Genomic DNA, 25,314 nt, shown 5'->3' with positions numbered 1-25,314 from the left:
CTACTACCAACTGTTTTTTTAATTTTTGCTTTTGTTTTCTAACTAGTCTTGATATGATTTCAAACTGTTTTTTTTCCCACTGATTTCAAACTCACAGAAAATTACAAAACTAGTAAAATGAACTCCCATATATGCTTTAGTCAGATTCACCAACTGTTTAGGTTTTGCCTGTTTGTTTTATTAACCTCTCTATTTCTCTTATATTTTCTGAAATATTCAAGAGTAGGTTACAGACATGATGGCTCCTACATAATTTAGAGTACTATATCTCTTAAGAACAGTGACATGCTTTTATACATCTATAGTAATCAAAATCAGGAAATGTAACAGTGACATAGTAATATTATTTATTCCACAGATATCTATATTCCAATTTTATCAACCATCCAGCAATGTTCTCTACAGTTTACCTTACCTCTCCCATCATCACAGATTCAATTCAGAATATTCACTGCATTTAACTGTGTGTATTGTTCATCACTTTTAATCTAAATGCTTCCTCAGCCTTTCCTGGACTTCTCTGACCTTCATAATTTTGAAGGGTATCTATAGTTATTTTGTACAATGCTCCTCATTTTTAGTTTTTCTGGTGTTTCTTCCTGATTAGATTTAGGATATATATTTTTGGCAGCAATTTATGGTCAATTTTTATCATAGCTGCAAGATGAGGCCATTCCTCTGTTCAAAACCCACACTCAGATAAGTCAAATTTGCTATGACAGCCCACACCTCTTGGTAGGATCCTTGCAGTTGATGATTTTTCTGCTTGGAATATTCTTCCCCAGATATGTGAATGACTTGCTTTATCCTTTCCTTCATGTTATTTTTTTTTAAGTTTTATTTATTTGTTTTGAGAGAGACAGAGAACATGAATGGGGGAGGGGCAGAGAGAGAAGGCGAGAAAGAACCCAAGCAGGCTCCAGGCTCTGAGCTGTCAGCACAGAGCCCGACACAGGGCTCGAACTCACAAATCATGAGATCATGATCTGAGCCAAAATCAACAGTCAGATGCTTAACCACCTGAGCCATCCAGGCACCCCCTTTCTTTCATTTTATTACTCAAAAGACAGCTTAAGTTTTTATGGAGTTAGGTAAGTTGATATCAAAGTCTCTATGGAAAAACAAACACCTAAAGATAGCTAGGAAAATAATGAAAAAGACAAACTATGAGAGGGTTTAATGGTACCAAACATTAAAAAAATACTACAAAGCCACTATAATTAAAACAATGTGAGGGGAAAGTGGGTGATAGGCACTGAGGAGGGCACCTGTTGGGATGAGCACTGGGTGTTGCATGGAAACCAATCTAACAATAAATTTCATATTTTAAATAAATAAATAAATAAATAAATAAATAAATAAATGAATGAATGAATAACAGAGTGAGGGGGCGCCTGGGTGGCTCACTCAGTTAAAGTGTCATGATCTTAAGGTTCATGAGTTTGAGCTCCACTTCAGGGTCTCTGCTGTCAGCACAGAGCCTGCTTCACATCCTCTATCTCTCTCTCTCTCTCTCTCTGCCCCTCCCCCACTGGCTCGCTTGCTCTCTCTCTCTCTCTCTATCGCTCTCTCAAAAATAAATATTAAAAAAAACAAAAAAACCAGTGTGGTACTAGGACATGAAGACATAAAAGGAGGTGAAAAGAACCGAGCCAAGATATTGACCCCAAAACATGAGAAAACCTAGGATATGACAAGTGACATCTGAAATAACTGGGGCAAAATAGGTTTCTTAATAAGTGCTGCTGGGGTAACTAGGTAAGCATTTGGAAAAAAGATAAATTTAGATCCATATCTCATATAATACAAAAGAATAAACTTCAATGGGATCAGGGACCTAAAGGTACATTATAAAACAATACAAAGAAGAAAACATGGATAAATTCCTCTTTTACCCTGGTATAGGAAAAGGCATTGGGTGTTGTTGTTTTTTTTTTTTTAAGTTTATTTATTTATTTTGAGAGAGAGAGAGCAGAGAGAGGAGGAGAGAGAATCCCAAGCAGGTTCCTCCATGTCAGCACAGAACCTGATCAGGGCTCAAACCCATGAGCCATGAGATCATGACCTAAGCTGAAATCAAGAGTTAGACACTTAACTGATTGAGCCACCCAGGCACCCCTAGAGAAAGGTTTTTAATACTGACTCAAAATCTCTAGTAATAAAATAAAAGATTGATAATTTTGCATGGAAAAAAAAACAGCACAAATAAAATCAAAAGAAAACTTATAAATGGAGGGGGGATATTTACAATATATACCACAAAGAGCTAATATCCCTAATGTATTTTTTAACTCTTAAAATTGAGGACCAAAGGACTAAACGCACAACCAAAAAACTGAAAAGACATAAATGGACAGTTCACTGCATAAACAAAGACACAAACACATTGATAAAATGGCTTTTAAACATACAAAAAGATGTTCAAATTCACTCATATTTAAAGAAATACAAATATAAACAACCTTGAGATACCATTGGATAGTGAAGAACTGCAAAGAAAAACTACATATTTTTTGTTGATGAGGCTATGGGGAAGCAGGCATTCTTGAACATTTTTGGCAGAAATAAAAACCCGTATAACCCTTCTAGAGGGAATCTGGAAATACCTACTAAACTACATTTAAACCTACCTTTTGACCTAGCAATGTCACTTTTAGCAACCTACCTTAAGCTACATTTCCAAAAATACATAAATACATATGCACCAGGTTATTACAGCATTGTTTAAATGTTGAATTTAAAATGTTGAAAACAATCTAAATGACCACATATGGGAAAGTGGTTGAATAAACTAATAAAGTGAGTAAGATAAAGAACTAACCTAAGTAACTTTGGAAATCAGTACTTTATATACCATAAGGCTAAAGACAAAATGAATTGGACACAAATATTGTACTTGAATGGTAAATTTGCTTCTGACGGGAGTATGGGATAATATTTTTAGAACTACTTTACTACTTTATGAACATTCTAGGATTGAGCAAAGAAATATACATATATGTGTGTGTGTGTGTGTGTGTGTGTGTGTGTGTATACACATACATACAGGATAAGGAGACCAGGTTTCTAAAGACCAAAGAAAGGAGATAAATGAAGGAAAAAGAGAAAGCAAAAATAAAAACTGTGGTGTTGAACTGGAATTGGATGTATCAATATGAACTCAAGTTTTTTTAATATATATACAAATAGACATAATAATATATACAGGCATGTATCGGGGTGTGTGTGTGTGTGTGTGTGTGTGTGTGTGTGTGTGTGTAAAAATGTGTAACTTTTATATTTAGAGAAAGGCAAATTAATACAACACTGGGATACCATTTATCACCTGTCAGTGTGGCAAAATTTTAAAAGTATGACAACACATCCTGTTGTTAAGGCTATGGGAAAACCTTTATTTCCTAGCTCTGTGAACTGGGCTTAAAGATGATGCCCCAATAGTAATGAGCATTCCTAGCAGAAAGATCTTTGTTTCTAAGTACCATTCCTCCAAAAAAGAAACCAGAGCTCCCTGAAGAAATTAAATAGCTGATTCTAGGGTTGGGGTAAGGAAATCAGAAAATGAGCCACATGTTGCTAAAATGTAAGAAAATGATCAAAACATAATAAAGGGCTGTTGAAAGTACACTTGAAAAGAGCTCCAAGGTTTCAACAAAATAAATCTGATAGAGTTTGAACAAAATCTGATAGAGTTTGAACAAAATAAATAGTGATAATCCATAGACTAAAATAAATATCCATGAGTCCATACTGATAGAAATAAAAAATAAATACTAAATAAATGTGGGAAAGTAACAGCTCTTCCTTATAGTAGAAAATAGCATATGACCACTTGACCAACACCACAGTAAAAATTGTTGCAGTCAAGAATCATCAATGGATGTTAAAATTAGTAAGTGAAAGTATGATGAAAAACAGGATATTTACATGGTCTCAAAGTATTTTCCCATAACACACTTATTAATTTCAAAGTTTAAAATAGTAATTAAAATAGAGAAATCTGGTAGATACTGCCTTAACTAAGTGATCAATGTTAGTATCCCCAGGAATCAGTATCTTATATCTCCTCTATATGATGAAGGGCACATCACTTCTGTGATATGACTGTCCAAAATGTGTGGCTAGCCTCAATTACTCAATCAGGAAAAAAATTCAAACTTTCAGGAGGGTAAGAATTTTTGGAGTCTATTTTGCCTAATTTTTCTACTGCTGTGTCCTCAGAGCCTACAAGATAGTTGGCCAGTATGTATTCTTCAAAAGTGTCAAAATCATGAAAGAAAAGAGGATTAATGGATAGTTCTAGATTGGAGGAACCTAAGGAGAAACACAAGGTACTATGTATGATTCTAGATTGAATCCTAGACCAGAAAAAGGGCATTGGAGGGGAAATGATAAACAGTGAACAAGGTTTTTAGATTACCTAACAGTATTATACAATGTACATTTCCTGGTTTCAATTATTTACAATGGTTACATAACATGTTAACATGGGAGGAAATGTGAGGGTAAGGAAATCAGTACGTCTGTGTACTATTTTTCCAACCTCTTTGTAAGTTTAAGGTTTTTTTAAGTTTGCAAAAAAACAGAGAGGGCAGCTTTACAATGAGGCTTTCCCTGAAACTACTACATATGCCCTCTTGCCTACCTGGCATTCCTTACCTACTTTCCTAACTTTATTTTCCAGGATAGTACTTATTAATATGTGAAAAACTGTGTATCTTCTGCCTCACGTCATGAGGGTAAAAACTTTTGTCTATTTTGTCTCATTTGTTTGCTGTTGTGTCCCCTATGCCCAGGACAGTGTCTGGATGGTGTTCAGTAAAGGTCTACTGAACAAGTGTCTCTAACTTCCCTGAAGATATAAGGGGCCTCTAAGAGTACTGGAAATGTGAAACTCCAGGATTCACATCTGGTAAACATGGCACCTCATCACTTGGTAAGGAAAAAATGCCAAGAAACGATCCTGCAATATCTATCTCCAACTGTAAGCATAAGAGATGTGGTCTATTTAGCTGCTGTAGCACATTTTCTGTGTACAGACTTATAAATATATTTATAAATGGTGAACATAAAATCATAACTGAAGCGTATTTTAAAACTGCCTAAAAAACAAAACTAAGCAAAAGGAAAAGAAACCAGCAAACCTATAGTAAAGAAATCACATTGACTGAGTCACAGGGGAATCATCAGGGAAGAAATGTTAGGAAACCAAAGTAAATCTAGGGTTGAAAAGCCAGAAATATTCAGACAAATCTAACACTATTTTTGAATTTCCTGTGACAAAGATGCGGAGAACCAGACTTTCATATCAGTATTTTTCAGATTAGTATTTTCAAAGAAGTCATATAATTTTCTATGAGCAGCATAACATTTTTCAGAGATAATTTTTAGGGCCTAGCACTCCATGCAACTCCCTCTCTGCCTGATAGTTCTCTGGCTGTACCTGTGCTGTGCTCACTTGTATTGCAATGCTCCAGGATTATACACATCGAATATTGGTGGGTTTTTCTAATTTTAGGGGGAAATTACGCTGATAGATGGAATTTAAAAGCCTCAAAAAGTAACATTTCTTACACTTTTGATACTAGTTCCTATTTTATAACAGAATCTGGTATAATACACCATGTTATATAGTACAAAACTATATTTAGTCATTTTGTATTTAATATGATAATATTTCACAGTGTTAGACTAATCGGATTTGAAAGCTAGTGTTCCTAGTTATGTGGCCTTAAGAAAGTTAAGTAACTTCTTATTGCTTATATTTTCTCATTTGTAAAATGAAGATTAATAATAATACTAACTTCAGAAGGTTGCTGTGAGGATAAAATTACTTAAAAAATTGAAGGCAATTAAACAGTATGTTGCAAAGACAGAGTACTTAATAGCTATTATTAGAAATAATAATAATTTATTAATAAAAGGGCATAATGACTTCTATGGACTCTGTCAATGAAATAATTCTAAAATTCTGTCACGTGCTAGTCCAATTATGTACAAACACTCTCCCCGTTTGGAAAGGAGAAAATAAAACCTCTGCAGTATTTGTTTTTTCTCCACTTCATAAATTGCTTGAGGATATATGCTGGTTCTTACCTGAAGACAGGAGATATGAATTGAATATATACTCTTCTATACCTCCATAGTTTTGTATTACATCACATTATTAAGAGTCTAATCTAGTCCTGAAAGTAGCTTTTTCCTCTGGTTTTCTACTGTCATAGTGTTAGGGTTCCATGATTAACATCAAAGACATTTTACTGAATGTGTTCAGGATCACTGGACACTAGAACATAATACTAACGTTAAATTCAGTTTCCTTGAGATTTAATTCTCTAAGATACAGACAGATTTCTTCTTGTCCTTAGCCCTTTTATTTCTTTTTTTTTTTTTTTTAATGTTTATTTATTTTTGAGACAGAGAGAGACAGAGCATGAACAGGGGAGGGTCAGAGAGAGAGGGAGACACAGAATCTGAAACAGGCTCCGGGCTCCGAGCTGTCAGCACAGAGCCCGATGCGGAGCTCGAACCCACAGACCGCGAGATCATGACCTGGGCTGAAGTCGGACGCTCAACCGACTGAGCCACCCAGGAGCCCCAGCCCTTTTATTTCTGTTCTGCCACTCATTAGTTGAATGATAGTGAACCCATCACTTATTACCACCAACCCTTGATCCGCTCTTCTGTAAATATAATATCTGTCTTTGCACATAGTCACAGGATCATGAGGAAATTCCAAAGGCAGGGTTTTTTTAAGTTTATTTATTTATTTTGAGAGAGAGAGAAAGAGAGAGCACATGCACAGGAACAGGGGAAGGGCAGAGAGAGAGAGAGAGGGAGAGAAAGAATCCCAAACAGACTCTGCACTGTCAGTGTGGAGCCTGATGCAGGGCTCGAATTCATGACCTGAGTCGAAACCAAGAGTTGGACCCTTCACTGACTGAGCCACCCAGGCACTCCCCAAAGTCAGTTTTTAAAAATTGGATGTTCTTTTATAAATAAGAAGTTATTTTAATAATAATGCAGGCCATCTGAAATAGTCAAGTCTGTTTATTTAATAATAATTTACCAGTTGCTCTTAACTGTGTTTTAAAATATCTGTGACTCAGCAAAGAAGAAATTATCACATCTAGTAAGAGTCATGAAAAAAGAAATAGAGCTCCCACCAACCTGGCCATTTGCTTGTAAGCTTCTTCAGCTACTGCAAAGATATGTGGATCCATATCACCCATATTCTGACCACTATATGCATTAATAATATCTTCTCCATAAATAGGCAGCTGTTCATAAGGATTTATAGCTACAAGGACTATACCTAGGGGAGGGGTAAAAAAAGCAAAAGAAGAAGTCAGTGATACACTAATGGACATATCAAACTTGGTAAAGCGAGAATCACAGTTAACACAAATTTCAACTTGAGTTAATCTTGAACTAACAAATTGTTAAAGATAGAAATATATCACAGCCTTTGCCTCTGAACACAATATACCCAGACCTAACTAAAACACCATTTAAAAACTGGCCTAGGTTATTAAAGATAAAAACCATGGCAATGTTAAAAGAAACAAATATTTTCATAGTATTTAAATTGAAAATTACACTTTTAGAAATTTATCCAAATGAAATAACCAGAGATTTAAGCAAAGAGGTTTTTTTTTCATAAAGATGTTTATCATATTATTCACAGTAGTGAAAAGCAGAAACAAACTATATAATAAAGGAAGAGTAGCTAAATATTTTCTTACATCCCTATAACAGAATAGTAGACATTTATGCTACCACTACAAATCATGTTTATAAAGAATATTAAAAGTAATAGGAAAACATGACACAAAACTATCAACAGACTAATTCTAATTTCATATCTATTTATACTTTCTCACATATACACACATATAGGATATGTAAACATAATACTGGTTTTTTTCAGTAGTGAATTACATGTATATATTTTTCGTTTTTAAACACCTTTTTTTGTTTTCTTAAATTTTATAGTAAGTATATTTTAAATTAATGAAGCCCTTCATTCTACAAATATTTATTCAGTTCCAAGTATGTCTCAAGTCTTTTCTGAGTGCTAGGTTTATAACAGTAAACAAAAAAAGACAAATCTTTACCCTCACAGACCTTATATTCTAGTAGGAAACTCAAACAATTAACAAGTTAAGAAAAAATAAATATCACAGGTTAGATAGTAAAAAGGAAAAAAGAGAAAAATTAAACAGAGAAAGAACACGGAAACTTAGAAGGGGAAAAGGGTTTATGATTTAGATAAGGTGGGCTGCGAAGGCTTTATTGAGAAGGTAACATATATGCAAGAAAAAAGTAAACGGAGAAATGAAAATTGACAATCAGAAATAGTTAATAGAGAAGAAAAAGAGTTAGCATCAAGGATACAAGAGATATACATTCCTTTAAGAAGAAAAGATAGTTGTCCCTGTCCAAAGCAGGAGAGTAAGGAAGAAATGATAGGTGCTGAGTTGGTTACACCAAGCAAATAGACTTAGAAGAAAATGAATGAAATCCCAGACCTGAGGCTGGGGGAGAATAATTACTGAAAGAAAGATAAGAAGTCAGTAGAGAAAAGAGCCAGGGACAAGGGAGAAAATAAAAGTTAAGAAAAAAATAGAAACACAAAAGAAGGAAAGGGGGTAAGAACCCAAATGTACATGTGCTTAGTTTCCAAGAGAAAGAAAGAGACTACTGAGCTGGGTCACTGGCAGCTAACAATGCAGCGAGCATGGGTCCAGACAAACACATCAAGCAAGAATAGTTACTATGAGTTGTCAGTCCTGCACTGAGAACAAGAGAACACTAAACTTGAACTTGCTCCAAAGATAAGTCTGGACATCTACTCTTCATATAGCAGTTCTTGTAAGAGATGAAAATAACTACCAAACTGTCACTGAATTTGGCAAATAATTTCTTTGGAAGGAAGAAAATCTGGAAGATGGGCCTAGCCCAGCTCAGGGTTTTTTGTTTGTTTGTTTTGTTTTTTTTTTGAGCAAAATTATGTAATTTACAAAAGAGCTTATTCAGCACAAAATGCAATGAGCTAATGAACACTGGTAAATCTTTTTTGATAACTCAAGTGATCCTCTCTCTAGGAGGAAATCCAACGACAGCCTTTTTTCCCCATGCACAATATTTCCACGGTATGTCCATTAGAGGGAAGAGTTCATGGTCCACTCAGACAGCAAGGCACACTTACCACAATATGTATAGATAAGTTTGGAGTCAATAAAGCGGACTCTGAGATTGTGGAGCACAGCAGGCTCATGAAGATAGCTGAGGGCTGTGAGGTCATTTTCACCCACAAGTATGTCAGGGTTTCTTAAGTGAGGCAGTTCCTTAGTCTTTGGATCTAGACGATATTCCAAATCCTGAAAATGCATAAGGTACAGTCTGGATAAATCATGGCAATAAAAGTGAAACAAGTCCATGCATTTTGCTTATTTCCTATTCCTCATTTGCTTCTCAACTATTAAATGCATTCTTTTGCTGGCACATTTCCCAAAGCCACAGAAAATGGTGGAAATGAAGAGTCTTCTTTTTCACTAGATGTATTAACTTGTATTAATAATTTTTGCTAATATAGTTTGAGAAGCCTAGATGTTTTTTTACCCGTTATGGAACCAGAAGTCTTTAATCTTTAAATAACCTTTCTTTTTCTCTCTTTCTCTTCACCTGTGATAAGTGAATAGACAATAAAGAGTGGTCAAGAGCTTATCTTTAGAGTTAGATCAACCCAGGTTCAAACCCTGAAACTGGTACTTTCTTCTTTTGTGGCCTTGGGTATGTTATTTAATCTTAATCCTTCATTGTAGAAAGGGCATAAGAGAAATAGCTCACAGGGGTGTGATAAAAATTAAATGAGGCAATGCATGGCATGTTGTAAGTACCTGGGAACCCCTGAACCCTGAGAGGTCCAAGAATCTCCTGAAATTAACTGTAACTGTGCATATGTGCACATGTGTAAATATATATACATATGTGTATTGCTTTTGGAATTACAGTTCATAGTTTTCATTTGATTTTTAATGAGGTGATTGGCTCCAAAAGTTCAGAAGAACTACTCACTTTAAAGCCAAGGAAAATATGGCTTTATGACAAAGCCAAGCATGGAAATTATCACTCAACTATGTATTAAGGGCAAATAACATATGACAAATAAAAAAGGAAAAAAAATGTAATTTAATTATAGAGAAGGACTAGTTGGTTTTGTAAAAAGCCACTTTTCTTAACATTGCAGAGATATAGAGGTCAAATATTCAAAATAGGTTGGAATGAATCATGCTAAATGGAAAGGAATTTATAATCTGCTCCTCAATCTCTCCCTGCCTGTTTATTAGGATATAATGTCCTTCCCCAAATTGAATGGTCCTTGCACTGGTCTCTGCAATACACAAAAGCCACTCTGGCTATGTAATCTCAGGCAGAACTACTTAATATCTCTGAGCCATGGCTTCCCTTATTTGCAAAATAGTTATAATACTACCTGCCAACCTACAGGGTTGTTGTGAGAATTAACATAAGAAAATATATCTCACAGTGCTTAATTTGTGCCTAACACAGAGCAGTTGAATAAATTATTTTCTTAATTTGACATTCAAGGTCCTCCTAATCGGGCCTAATTCTTCCCTGCCTTTTTCCCAACTAACCTTGCCTCTGTTTTGCTCTCCTGAAATTCATCCTCTGTGCTTCCACCAATGAGTCCTTTCTAAAACACAAATCAGACATCCTTCCTCTGTTTAAAAATACTACAATCATTCCGCATCGCATATCTCTTGAAGTCCAAGAGTTTTAACATGATCACCAGGCCCTCTGTGATCTGGTTCCCACCCCCCGTTCTCTTGCCAGTTCTGTACTCTTACTTCACATTCTAACAACATAGAACTTATGTACCTCCCCACATGCACATTACTGTGCATGCTTCCCTGCCTTTGCACGTGCTTTTCTGGATCCCTTAATTGCACTTCTGCTGGTCTACTCATTCTTCAGACAATGCCTCTCTGAACCCTGACCTTCACCAGCCGGTCTGATCACTCCCTACTCTGTTCTACTTTTGTTCCTTATTTTCATTATATCACATGCCATACTATTCACAAATATATCTATTTCTCTTACCTGACATTGATGTCAGAGAGCACCTTTTGCCAACATGGTATCTAGCAGATACTTTAATATGCAAGCCCGGAACTTGAACACAAACCTAAATGTCTGCTCCAGGCAACTTGCTATATTCACTATCTCCAAAATACATTCCAATCCTCATAAGATCTATCCCCTTCTCCTTGTAAGTCCACATTCTATCTACCTTTTAAGATTCAGTCAAAATCATTCTTCCTCCTTGAAGCCTTCCCTGACAAAGCAGCCTGTAATGAAATTTTCCTCTTAAAGATCCTAAAGTCATTACTGTCTTTCTTTACAACATAGCAGAGTGGGTGTGAGCACAAATCATGAAGACAAATTTTCTGGCTTAAAATCCCAGCTTCATTCCTTAATAGCCATATAATCTTGAGCATCTCTCTGAGTACTGGTTTCTTCATCCATAAAGTGTAATAACAACCGCCCCACTTCATAGGATCGTTGTGAGGATTATATGAGTTAGAGCAAATAAAGCACTTACAACTATGTGTGACAGATAGTAAGTGCTCAGTACAGCTAACTGTTGGGATAGTAATACTCATCTGGTAATACCTCATCATAATCTTTTGACATCTTTGGTATTGTGGTGTTGAACTACTCTTTAGATCCTACATTTTACGTAACTTTTCATGTATTTGTATCTAGTTTCCTTGGCTAGACTATACGTTGTTTAAAGAAAATTAATGTCATAAAGGTTTTTAAGAAAAAAGTGGGACATGCCTTGTCAAATGCAGTGGAGAGATTAAAAAGGTACAACTGGGGCATGTGGGTGGCTCAGTCGGTTAAGCACTGGACTCTTGGTTTTGGCTCCAGTCATGATTTCATGATTCGTGAGTTCAAGACCCATGTGGGCTTCACACTGGTAGTGCAAGAGCCTCCTTGGGATTCTCTCTCTGCCCCTCCCCCACTCATGCTCACACACACCCTCTCTTTCAAATAAACTTAAAAAAATAATTTAAAAATAAAAAATAAATAAAAAGGTGCAACTCAGATGAGTCTACCCATGCAGTGAATGCAGACAGGAAAGCATAGAGATACAATTGGTTTTAAGTTTTTTTGGTTGCTGGTGAACAGCTTTGTACATAATAGCTTCTCAATAAATATTTTTCAAATGATTAGGTGCAACAAATATCAAATATCAGACTGGCTCCTTAAGCAATGTTTTCTTAGTTACTATGAAATAATTGATGCTAGCCTAAACAAAATAAACAGGCATATCTTTGGGAGGATTAGACGTGAATTTAAACCTAATCATAATAAATTTATAGACCAAATAACAGATTTTTACAGTTCTGCCATTTTGACTAACCAAATGTGATAGAAAATTGTTTGCTATTTTGCTTTTTTCTTCAATTTAATAAGTAAAAAATATTAGATTAATTCAAAATTAAACTTCCATCTGAAGTCAGGTATGTCACAGCAAACTCCCACTTTTGAATTCCCTTCACTTTATGCCAATGACAACAGATAAAAGCGAAATTCTTACCTTTCCTTCTTCAAGGTGAAGCAGGAGGACTTTATCTCCTGGTTTATAATCTTTCAGCAGCTCTGCTGACTTCCAAACTTCCTCAGGATCAGGTATCCAAACTCTAGCAAACTAGAAGGCAAGAAAAAAAAAATTAAACTAGCAAAAAAAGTATTTTAGCCCCATTTTAGTACCATCCTGCCCACAGTATATAAAAGGTATGCTCTATATTGTGCTAATAATTTCATAATACATCTAAGTCAATTCACTATGTTGTACACCTTAAAGTAATATAGTGTGTATATAATTATATCAGTAAAATTGGAGGAAAAAGTATGCTCTGAATAAAGAGCTACAATTAAAGTTTGAACTCTCTTTACATAGGAAATGCTACCTGAAAATAAAATTTTAGGTAAAAATGTACATATAAATCCATTTTTCCATTGAATGTGGACTTTTAAAAATCCCAGAACGTGACTATGAAGCTCTGGTATGGTGGCTCTGCCAGTGGATTTACAATTTGAATTTTTGATTACGGTTTTCATCCTGTGTTCTGCAAACACTTGGTGACTTCTCAAGTATTCCTCAGGGGCCAGTAAGGTGTGGCAAAGAGAGTAAGCTTGTGGCCTGGAGTCACAGCTGTTTTATAGACTGGGCATCTAGAACTTTCTTGGAAGAAAGTTCTGTTGCTAATCTAAAAAAAAAATAAGAAAGCGTTGTCGTCTAGTATTTTGCCTTTATTATTTTATAAAGATGAGTGAAATGGTAGATTTGGCTAGCAATAAGTTTGGCTCTCATAGCCTCAATAGCATGAAAAAGGTATGGTAATCAATCATCAGGGGTTCCTGAGCAGCAAATCTTTAGCCTCCACTAGTTACTCTCTGGGCTTAAGCCTATTTTGGACTTGAGATCCATTTTGAAGAAAAAGAAAAAAAATATATTAAAATGAATGAATCCTCCAGACACCACACTGAAGAAATGTTTTATGACCGCTTGGATTCCTCAGGGAGGAATCTTCCTTAAAAACATTATGTACATTAAACGTTGATGGACATTTTCAGGAATATATCACATATAAAAAATATCACCACCAGCAGCCTGTCTCTATTTTCTTCAGAGTTCCAAAACTACCTGAACTTACTTATTGTTATATTATTGTTTACTTATTTATTATTTCTCCTTCATTAGAACATAAGCTCTATGTCTGCCTTGTTCAACACTATAACCACTGCCTGTGTATATAGCTGGGTTCATAGCTGGGTACATAGTATTTAGTGAGAGAATCTCAGAATAAAGGGCATCTTCTTAAAGTGAATAAAAGCAGTATGGTAAAAAACTTACCCATTGCTTTACTTTTTTCTTATTATCACAGACTCATGCAAACTTTTTGTCTGAACAGTTTGCAAAGGAAAGGGTACTGAACTAGGTTATGAGTTCTAATCCCAGGACTACCATACTGGCATCTTAGCCTTTATTTCAGGCATTTGTAAAATGGGGATGACAGCAGTACTCATTTAGATCATCTCAAGGGCTTTCATACATAGAAACCTTGTGAAAAGCATAACCCAATATATAAGTACAGGTTGAGATTGTTACCAAGTGTGTATTCTATAAGAAATGATTGTTAATGTTCTATGTCAAATATGTTACTGAAAGTTGTTTTATGGCTTTCTTCCCAGTTATACAGTCCATAAACTGAGTAACAGCTGTCCAATTTACTAAAATTTTACTCATTCAATAAACATTTCTGTGTACCAACTACTCCGACTCTGAAACTCACTTTAGAAAGCCAGTATTTCTATAACTTTCTCTGGAGGGATTTACTGGTTCCAGAAGAGATATACCATATAGGAGATTCAGAGTCATGAAATGATGTACTATCCTAATGAAAGCAGAAAAAAGCAAAATGAGTCCAAGTGAGTTTGCAGAAGTTTGACCAACCTGCTCCAAACATGAGATTTTCAACTAAATCTAGAAAGAAGCACCTTCCTATTATTTGTCAATAGCAAGTTCCAGCTCAGATTTCCGCAAGTGTTTTGGAAACACTGGGTGCATGCTTTGCCAAAGGCTAGATTTCCAAGAGCTAGGTGTTAACAACACTCGCAGATAGGTGAGGGAGGCTAAGGCCCTTACACTCACCATAGGTGAGATATTTAAATAACAAACAACACCCTGATAACCAAATTTCCCATTATCCTATCTCTATCTCTTGGTAAAGTAACCAAGGAGAAATAGGTCAGAACTCAGTCTGTTATTACCATTGTCTTCTTATGGTTCTTTTCAGTCTTAACCGAGGAGATTGGTGACTCTGCAAAAACAACTATACCAGAACTGGGTCAGTCTGGGAGGTATGTATATATATACCTTAGCTGCTGAAACCGAGAGAAATTCCAACCTGACAATGCCCCTTCCTATTTCCTGTGTCACCTCCAACCCTATTTTCTATTTTTGTCTTAGGCCCCCAAGGAGAGTACACAGAGCAACCCTGAGAAACTGGACGAAACTTGTCCAGCCACATCCAGTGGGAAGACTGCAGGAAAACTGCAGTGGGAAGATGGGGCCCCGAAGCCATACGAGAAACCTGGAAGTGAAACACAGCAAGAGCCGGGCAGGAATCACATATAGGGGTGGACACACATACCTAGTAAGTCTGCTCAGGATTTCTTGGTGAAACAGAGGCAGTTAGCAAAAGATAACCCTAGCCAAAGTGAATCAGACTGGACACAGCTCCCAGCAAGACAAGGGAGTGTCCAATGTCATGTAACTCTGCTCTGTCATAATTAGCTAGTAGAGGGTGAGGCTTTCCTGCCATGCTCCTCATTCCCTTTTCCTACTCATGCTTTTCTAATTTTATCCCTCATTATCTTGTGAGTCCCTCAAAAATCTCACTTATGATACTTCAGACCTTATCTTAGTTATTTACGGATCTATCTACCTCCCACACCATACCATATACTCCTTAAAGCCATCCTGGAATCCTCTCTAATTTTGGCCAAGTTGCTGGCTCATGTTTGGTAAGCACCACATTTATGCTGGTTTTATTTAAGGCAGAGGTAGGACAAGATAAGGAAAAGAGATGGGAGAACTGGGATGAGAGGTGGCAAAGGCAAACTTCACAGGCATACCTCGGGATTTTTCCTGAAGCCACTAAGCACAATTGAGATGGGTAGGAGTCAGAGACTAAGAGAAGAGAGATCCATGAATTAGTAAGCAAAGGAAACACTGCTGTAGGAACAGGTAGGAGAAGGGAAAGCAAGGATTTAGGATCTGAGGTACTGTGACTAAAGCCAAAAAAAACCCCAAAAAACAAAAAAACCCACTGTAGGACAGGAAGAAAAGATACAGAGGCTTAAAATAGATCATGTTAAAATGTAAACACACATCAAAGAAGATTAATGACAATCCAAAGGAACTCCTGATTAGAAAGGAGAGTAAGGACAAAATGGAGATGGGCTAAATGTTATGGTAACAGGCAAAATTTGAGTAAATAATGCTAGCACAGATTTAACTTGCATAATAGCTCACAAGGAAAATAAAAACCATCTGTCTTCTACAGTACAGTTTAATCAGGCCTGCCTGACAATGATGAGGTAATCCTGACAGAGACTAATGGAAGAACACTGGAAAGATGGGTTCCGGGGACATGCTTGCACTGGTACTCGCCAGAGCGGGGCACAAACAGTGCTGGCTCAGCCTAGCACAGCCCTCCTACCTTCTCGGAGATCACACCCATCCATGCACACGTAAAGAGGCACCAGTCATCTTTCTTTTCTTTTCGTATCCTCCCACAATGACAACACTCAAGAGATTCTTGAATAATGCAGATGACTCAGGGGAAATTTTGCTAACTTGCACTCTGTCAGTCAAGGAACTCCGAGGTGTGGGCACCGAGAGCAGTTTTTCTGATGGGAACTTTGGGAACAAGACCGAAAGCACTAACCAAGTAAAGGACCAGTCCCCGAATCCCCCAAAATCTGACCCATGTGATTCTCTCTCCTCCCCACACACATTATTCATTTTTCATACAGCACATTTACACATCTTTCCTAGCTCCCCTATTAAATCATATGCAGCTTGGCAACATAGAACAACCTCTAGAACACAGTCCCTCCCCCTTTTCAGCCAGCATGCTCCTATTTATCATTCATATCTGTGGTAAAGTACCACCACCTCAAAGAAAGCTTTCCTCGTCATTTGATGGCATTCTATTCTCACTGTCCCCATTACCTCACACCATACTCCACTAGAATTCTTATCCTAAATAAATGATAACTTTGTATGCCTAATCTCCCTTCAGTAAGTGTGAGCTCCTTCAGGGTAAGAGTGTCTCTCATTCATCTTTGTCTCTTCAGCACTTAACACAGGGCCTGCCTATAATAATTTCTGAATGACCCTTTGTTATGTGAATGTTCTTGCCTTCAGTCATTATACTCTAAAAGGGCAGACTAAAAGAAGTATTGGCAAAAGGCTCTCAGAATCTTCTAGAAGGGTCTATAATTTCCAGAAATAGAGAAAGATGCAAGCAACATTAGATAGGTGAGTTACATAGGAAATCATGGTATTATAAGAAGGAAAAAGAACCAGACATGTAGGGAGATTAGTAATAAAATATTCTTTCCATCCCCACTCCCCAAAAACCCATGTCTCTATCCCTTCATAATTCATATGTTTAAAAGTGGAAGCTACTACTCACTTCTAGAACATACAGCCCCACTCCCAACCCGACCACAAATTCCTCACTCCCTGCTTAGAAGAGCAGGATAAGGGGTCACACCAAAATGAGAGGAAAGAGAAGATGGGCTGGGGGTGAACACACGGTGCACGGTGGATAGGGTTGGAAGTTAAGAGCGGTAGTGTTTTGTGCTCCTACGGCAGCTCTAGAATAATGCTGCTGATGAGCGAAAAGACAAACACCAAGTCCACTTTGTGGAACTTGACGAAGACTGTGAGGAATGACAGCTAACATTTATTGAGCATTTTCTCTATGTCAGTAAAGGCCTAGATATTTTACATATATAATTTCATCTAATCTTCACCATAACCCCATTATTAACCCATTTTAATAGATATTGAGGCTCAGACCTGAAAAGTGGTAGAGTCTTTGTCTATTCTAAAAGCAAATATTCTTTCCACTTTACCATGCTTCTCCCTTGTTCTAACAGCACATCTTATAAAGAAGAAACCCACTCCCCCAATCCAAAATTGTTCCTCTTGGTATCATAACTGAAACATTTATTAAACTGGTCCATGTCATCAGGTGAGACTTAAGAATGTTTCTTAACATTAAGATTCTTAACATCCAAGACTTAAGATAATGTGTCAAATCCACAGTAATCAGCCTGGCATCCATTCTGCAGTATTCCAATTGGCTCTGACAGGAGAATGAGGCTCTGCCAAAAATGAGTTGAGGAAATAATAGCAAAAAATCATCTGATGATGAGAAAGACTAAAACTTTTAACAAATGAATGATTCCAGCTTAACTTACTTCCATAAATGAACAAAATGATAGAGTTGATTTAAGATTTTTAATTTTTTTCCAACCCTTGATGTCACCACGTGTGTACTGTGAAATGTGCATGACTTAAAAGTAAATTGAATTTGTCAGTTTCCAGCAGGCATTGAAATGATTTTAAACTCATGAAGAAAACAACTCTTCAAATTAATGGATATGTTTTGTTACCAACAAGAAGCAAAAGTTAAATAATCTTATTTCTCTAGAAATTTACATGAGATGGCAGAGCTTTGGAATGAATATTTTTAGACACTGCAGTTCTTTAACATTTCTGTAAAGATTATTTTTGGACCTAGATCTCACTTTACAAGCACAGTCTTCATATGCACATCAAGAAAAATCACTATTTCTATCCACAATTAGCTAGTGGTATTTGAGGATAAATTACAAAATTTTAAATAAGAAAAACAAAGTTAAAACAATCACCAACAAAGAAAAGAATCATACTGATCATCTTCATTAGAAGGACTTTCATTAGGATGAAGAAAACACCTAACTTTCCTGTCTTTTACTTAATTCTTGCAATATTCTTTTTTTTTTTCAATGTTTATTTATTTTTGGGACAGAGAGAGACAGAGCATGAACGGGGGAGGGGCAGAGAGAGAGGGAGACACAGAATCGGAAACAGGCTCCAGGCTCTGAGCCATCAGCCCAGAGCCTGACGCGGGGCTCGAACTCACGGACCGCGAGATCGTGACCTGGCTGAAGTCGGACGCTTAACCGACTGCGCCACCCAGGCGCCCCAACAATATTCTTTATAATTGTTATTAATAAAGAGGTTCCTCAATCAACAGCCTGAGCAAAGTTAAACAACTGGCCTGAAAGTCACTCAGCTAATAAATGACAGCGACAGGATTCAAACCCAGAGTGAACTCGAACTTCAAGATGTTTATATTGTATAAGGAAGAATACAACCAACATAATTCAAATAAACCACTTTCTCCTGATTGTGACCAAAGTTGCCCAATTAAGCAAAACTCACACCTTCCTACTATTTTCAACACTTGCTCCCAATGTGGAGAACAGTATAAAAAGGGTCATATTAAATATCTACAGGCCTGTGTGTATAGATAGATGTCTTCCTCCCCCACAGAATATCTATCATTCTGATAAATGATCTGGTGCTGAAAGAAGTCATGGGTAATTTTTAGATCTCAAATAAAATGTCTCAACATGGTAAGTTTTGAAAGAACTGGACAACATATACGTTATATGAGACAACATAGGTAAGCAGGCACCAGTAAGTAGTTCCATCCCATTTATAACAGGTGGCTACCTTTGCTTTGCTCCCAGCTTTAGGGACAGACACTTCTGGCTACAATCACGGTCTGGTGCTAACAACACATTACAGGTCTTTCATGATCTGGCCTCTGCAAAAAGGCAGAACTTTAATAATACAACAACCCAACAAACCCAACTCAGTTTAAGTGTTATGACCTCCAGGAAGCCTTCCTTGACCAGCACATTGAGGCAGGGCTCATGCTTGGACTGTCTATAATATCTGGTTTCTATCTCTATCTATGCACTTGCCACATTCTTTTTTTTTTTCCACATGCCCACCTCTTTAACTCTTTAACTAGATTGTGACCTCCTTGAGGAAAAGATCTATGACTTATCCACTGGCATCATCTCCATACCTGGCCCAGTGCTTAGCAGATAGATGCTCAAGAGATGTCTGTTGAGCGAATAATAAATAAATAGACGAGTCTTTAGGAGCCACAGAGCTTTCACAGATTTGAAATGTGAAGGAATGTTACGCAGTGAGCCAGTCAAGGCAGAAGTCATAGAAGAGATTTGAAAATAATTTAATTAGAGGTATGTGGGTGGCTCAGTTGGTGAAGAGTCTGACTTCGGCTCAGGTCATGATCTCACGTTTCGTGAGTTCAATCCCTGCATCAGGCTCAGTGCTGACAGCATGGAGCCTGGAGCCCGCTTTGTTCGGTGTCTCCTTCCCTTTGTGCCCCTCCCCCACTCATGCTCATCTCTCTCTCTCTCTCTCTCTCGAAAATGAATACACATTAAAATAATAACAATAATAACCATGAGTGTAATAATACAAGCATGAGTGGAAAAGAATAACCCAGTCATCCACACTTAAAAATACAAGCTGGCTTGCCCAAATGAAAGAGCATTTCTTAATAGGAGCTTACTTTAAAAATGAAGAATAGAACATGAATAAACATGAAGAGCATTTAGGGTAGTAAAATGTATTCACATTTCTCTTATCTGCTACCTATTACTCTGCTTGTAGCTTGAGTAGACTTTTTTGATCAACAAAATCCCCATAAAAACTGCTTAAAAGAAACCTACATGGGAATGCAAGTTGGTACAGCCACTTTGGAAAACAGTATGGAGGTTCCTCAAAAAACTAAAAGTAGAACTACCCTATGACCCACCAATTGCACTACTAGGTATTTATCAAAGGGACACAGGTGTGCTGTTTCGAAGGGACACATGCACCCCAATGTTTATAGCAACACTATCAACAATAGCCAAAGTATGGAAAGAGCCCAAATGCCCATCAATGGATGAATGAATAAAGAGGATGTGGCATATATATACAATGGAGTATTACTTGGCAATCAAAAAGAATGAAATCTTGCCATTTGCAACTACGTGGATGGAACTGGAGGGTGTTATGCTAAATTAGTCAGTCAGAGAAAGACAAAAATCCTATGACTTCACTCATATGAGGGCTTTAAGAGACAAAACAGATGAACATAAGGGAAGGGAAACAAAAATAATATAAAAACAGGGAGGGGGACAAAACAGAAGAGACTCATAAATATGGAGAACAAACTGAGGGTTACTGGAAGGGTTGTGGGAGGAGGGGTGGGCTAAATGGGTAAGGGGCACTAAGGAACGTACTCCTGAAATCATTGTTGCACCATATGCTAATTTGGATGAAATTATTTTTTAAAAATTATAAAATTTTAAAAAATTATAAAAAAAAAAGAGAACTGCAGAAGTGACTGGATCCAAGGAGCTGCTGGCCATGTTTGCACTGCCAGCATGGTGAGACTATTACTAGCGAAACAAGAAGCAGAAATCATTAGATACTGAGATTATAAAATACTGACTCAATAATTCCCAAACTTCTAGAGAGACCAAGAGACACTCTTTTCCCTCTACTGTGACAGCCCTACACTGCAAAATGATATTACTGAATTGATAAAGAAGTTATCAATTTGATAATTGACTGGTTGTGGGTTCTCAATAGGACGGAGAGGAAATGACAGGACAAAGGGGATGATAGAAAAATCAAAAATTGGTACTTGATTTTAGGTGTAAATCTCTTTATAGGTCATGAAATAAAGGACATGTGTTTTTGAGCAAAAGTTACTCCAACTGTGTATCCTGAGAGAATATTGTGAAAGACAAATGCAGCATAAGCAAGCCAAGGTTCTGAAAGAACTTGTGGTGGCGCCTGAGTGGCTCAGTTGGTTGACAGTCCAACTTCAGTTCAGGTCATGCTCTCATGGCTCATGAGTTGGAGCCCTGCATTGGGCTCTGTGCTGACAGCTCAGAGCCTGGAGCCTGCTTCAGATTCTGTGTCTCCCTCTCATTCTGCCCCTCCCCTGCTCATGCTCTGTCTCTCTCTCTCTCTCTCTCCAAAGTAAATAAACATTTAAAAAAATTTTTTACATGGAAGAACTTGTGCCTCAAACTTTTCCTCAAAGGTTAAGCTGGTGTCCTAGCACTGACTTGACCACACCCTTCTAGAAGATCAGAATGAATCTCCCTAGAAATAAGAATTTCATTTGGTCTGTGATGACTGAGGAAGTACATTATTTCCTTGTACCCCTCTACAACCATTGCTTCTCACTTAAAAAAAAAAAAAATCCATGAGTTTTTTTTCTTCTTAACACAGAAAAAAACTAAAAATTTTAAATATTGCCAAATTACCACACACCTAAAACTGCTTTCATTTTTTATTATTGTATAATAATAAATAATAAATTTCTCCTAATTTTTACCTAATCTTCTTAGATATTTACACTTCTGTTACAGAAAATTTCGCTGGTATTTTAGTATTCTTCATACAAAAGAGGTTCTGTTTTGCTAACTCACTGACCTTCATAAAAGCTACCCTAAATTTACTTTATTTTCAGTCTGTATCTGGGATAATCAGCTTCTTCTATTTACTACCCAGTGTGTAAAAAGTACTTCCCTTTATTTGGCCTATAACTACTTCTTTGAGCTTCAAAAGATGCCTCTGAGTTCTTACTTATATAATGAATAAGTCCATGTTGCCCTCTTCATGTGCTTCATGGCTTTCTGAGCTCCACCAGATAAAAAGTTCATTCTTTATCCTTCCAGACTGAGGGGTCCACTTTCTTTTTGAACAGTGCCTCATATCCTCCTACTCATTCTAACTTATTTTTAATCTCTTTGAATTTCATTTTTCTCACTTACAAAATAAAGCAATTAGTGTAGAATCCAGAGTCAAAGTTAAGAGCTTGGGCTTTGGAGTCAGAGACCTAGAGACGCCAACACTTTCCAACTGTGTGACCTTGAGAAAAATATCCAACTTCCTTTCTCAAGATCATTATTCATAAAACTTATTAATAATACATGTGTCAGCAATCAATGGTACTACAATTGCGCTGTAGGGCGGTATGCATGGCATAACATATATACTTGTGGAATCACTATGCTGTACACCTGAAACCAATAATGTAACATTGTGTTTCAACTACACTTCAGTAAAAATAATGTTATGCAGATAAATGAGATAAAGTTTAAAAATCATTATGTTGTATTGTCACTACCTCTACCCTACCTCCAGATTTAAACACCTCATTGTGCTCAATCTGAATTCTTTTGCTCTATCAATAATGCACTGTGTGCTTTAGCCCAGGTTTAGTATCACCTCATGAAGGTCGTCTTCTAAGCTCCCGCTATGCCAGCCTAGAACACCCCAAACTTTCTGACTTCAAGGCTGTTACTGAGCTTGCTGCCCAGAGCATCCTCCCCTCATCCCCCAACTCTCCTTACGGCTGGTTCCTTCTCACTATTCAGGTCTCAGTTTAGATGCCTCCTTCTCAGAAAAGTCCTCCCTGGCCATCCTATAAACTGCTTTGCTTACCCGGGGTTATCTGTCTTCCCACCTAGCCTGAAACCCCTGTAAGAGCAGGGACCACCACTAATTCCAGAACCTAGAACAATAACTGTGAAGTACTAGATACTGAATAAATATGTGAGGAATGAACGTGCTCAGGATAGTGTCTGGCTGGCTAAAAAAATAGGTTATGACCAGGATGTGAAAGACCTCACATGCCATGTTAGGCAGTTTGACCTTTATACTGCAGAAGATAGGGATTCATTAAAGGTTTTTAGGCAGGGTAATGAGTGACTGATATTTCTAATAGCCTATTTCTAATTGGCAGTTTTTGAAACGTCATGAAAAGCACATCTTGTACAACTTCTGTTCATGATTAGTTGTTCTCCCCTCCCCCAATTATCCATATACTACTATTATTCACATTTTGTCTGTAGACAAGATTTATCTAATAAACACATAACTGCTTCCAAAACGCCATTCATATTAGGCAAATAGGGCTTGCATCAGAGGGACTGGGAGTCAGCTTTCCCTAAAGGCAGGGGCTGGGAGGGCAGTTCAGCTGGTATTGTCTCATGAATTCTGGGAGCTAGTGGGGAGATTCTTGCCTGGAAATAAGAGCCTTGGGAGTAAGGAGGAGGGGGATAGGAGCAAGGGGATAGGGGAGACCCTGTAGTGAGCCAGCTTTGGGAGGGCAAATGAGCAGGACACCCTGCAGGCTGGTTGAGTCACCTAAGGAAAAGAACCCTATTGGCCTGCTTCTGAATGGAAATGTTCACTCCTGGGCACCTGGGAGGCTTAGTGGGTTAAGCTTTCAACTTTGGTTCAGGTCATGATCTCACAGTTCAGGAATTCGAGCCCCATGTTGGGCTCTGCATTGATAGAAGGGAGCCTGCTTAGGATTCTCTATCTCCCTTTCTCTCTGCCTCCCTGGCTTGCACTCTCTCTCTTTCTCAAAATAAGTAAGTAAACATTAAAAAAAAAAAAAAAAAAAAAGGAAGTATGCACTCCTAGGCTCCAGGTGCCTCTTTATCCCATCACTCCCCCCCCCCCACTTTTTTTTTAAAGTATCCTTTTAGCTGAATTTTAGCTGGAAAAAAATTGGCCTAGGGCCTATATTTGGAAGAAAAGCTGACTCAAAACAAGTTTACAGAAAATTTAGAAACCTCTGGGTGGCAAAATACATCATAAACAAAGTCAACATACAAACTGGCCAAAAAAAATTTGTAACAAACTAATTCCCTTAATGTATAAAGAATTCTTACAAATTAAATAACAAAAAGATAAACAACCCAGTAGCAAAATAGGCAAAAGAAAATAGGTAACTCAGAGAGGCACCACTTAAAAGAATTAAACATAAGAAAAGGTGTTTAATCTCATTAATACTTTAAAAAATACAAATTTAAAACACAACTTAAAATTTTGTATATGGAGTTTGAAAAGACTGAAAGGGTTGATAATAACGTGTTGGGAAGAAAGGAGACAATCAGGCATTTTCATATATTGGGGATAAGATAAATAGGCGCAATGTTTTTAGACAGAAATTTGGTAATTTCTTTTACAGTGTAAAATTTATATTTCAGGGATGGATATCAGACTGGGAAGAACACATACTTTTGATTTTGTACTTCTATATTTTACATTTTTTATGTGTTACTTTTTAAATAAAACACAAAGTTTAAAAAATATGCATATCTACGACTCAGAAAATCTGTATCTAGAAATTTTTCCCATGAGATGCTGAAAAATACAAATAATTATTTCCAAAGTTGTTCTTCAGCATTGTTTGTAAAAGTGAAAATTTAGAAATGACACAAAGGTTAATATACATTTACATTAATAAAAAGCTTAATACAACTATAGTAACATATAGTTAACAGATTAAGGTACATCTGTACAATGGAATACTAAAAAAGAATAAAGTAGGTCTATATGTACTGACATGGAAAGATCCTATTAATTGAAAAAGGACAGGCTGCAAAACAGCATCATTTTATGATTCTATACAAATGTTCAATATATATCCATATATCTATGTAACAGAGTGGCTTGGGAGTCACGGATTTACATTTATGGTTTATACTCTTTGTAAACAATGCCGAAAGTCTATGGCATCTGAACACTGACCT

General features: G+C 36.9%; 1 protein-coding gene across 4 annotated transcripts in view; it reads right to left on the bottom strand.

Moving 5' to 3' along the window:
- MYO5A (myosin VA) overlaps nucleotides 1-25,314 on the bottom strand; it is a 192,484-nt gene that overhangs the window by 118,237 nt on the left and 48,933 nt on the right. For all 4 annotated transcript variants that reach the window (XM_027067263.2, XM_053224004.1, XM_027067266.2 and 1 more), the window contains exons 2-4: nucleotides 12,632-12,742; nucleotides 9,209-9,380; nucleotides 7,168-7,312 (exon numbers count right to left, since the gene is read on the bottom strand). In XM_027067263.2, coding sequence (XP_026923064.1) covers nucleotides 7,168-7,312; nucleotides 9,209-9,380; nucleotides 12,632-12,742 — 428 coding nt within the window. The remainder of the gene's footprint in view (nucleotides 1-7,167; nucleotides 7,313-9,208; nucleotides 9,381-12,631; nucleotides 12,743-25,314) is intronic.

This window comes from Acinonyx jubatus, chromosome B3, assembly GCF_027475565.1.
Source record: "Acinonyx jubatus isolate Ajub_Pintada_27869175 chromosome B3, VMU_Ajub_asm_v1.0, whole genome shotgun sequence".
Classification (NCBI taxonomy): domain Eukaryota; kingdom Metazoa; phylum Chordata; class Mammalia; order Carnivora; family Felidae; genus Acinonyx; species Acinonyx jubatus.
This window is presented reverse-complemented; position numbering and strand designations above follow the sequence as displayed.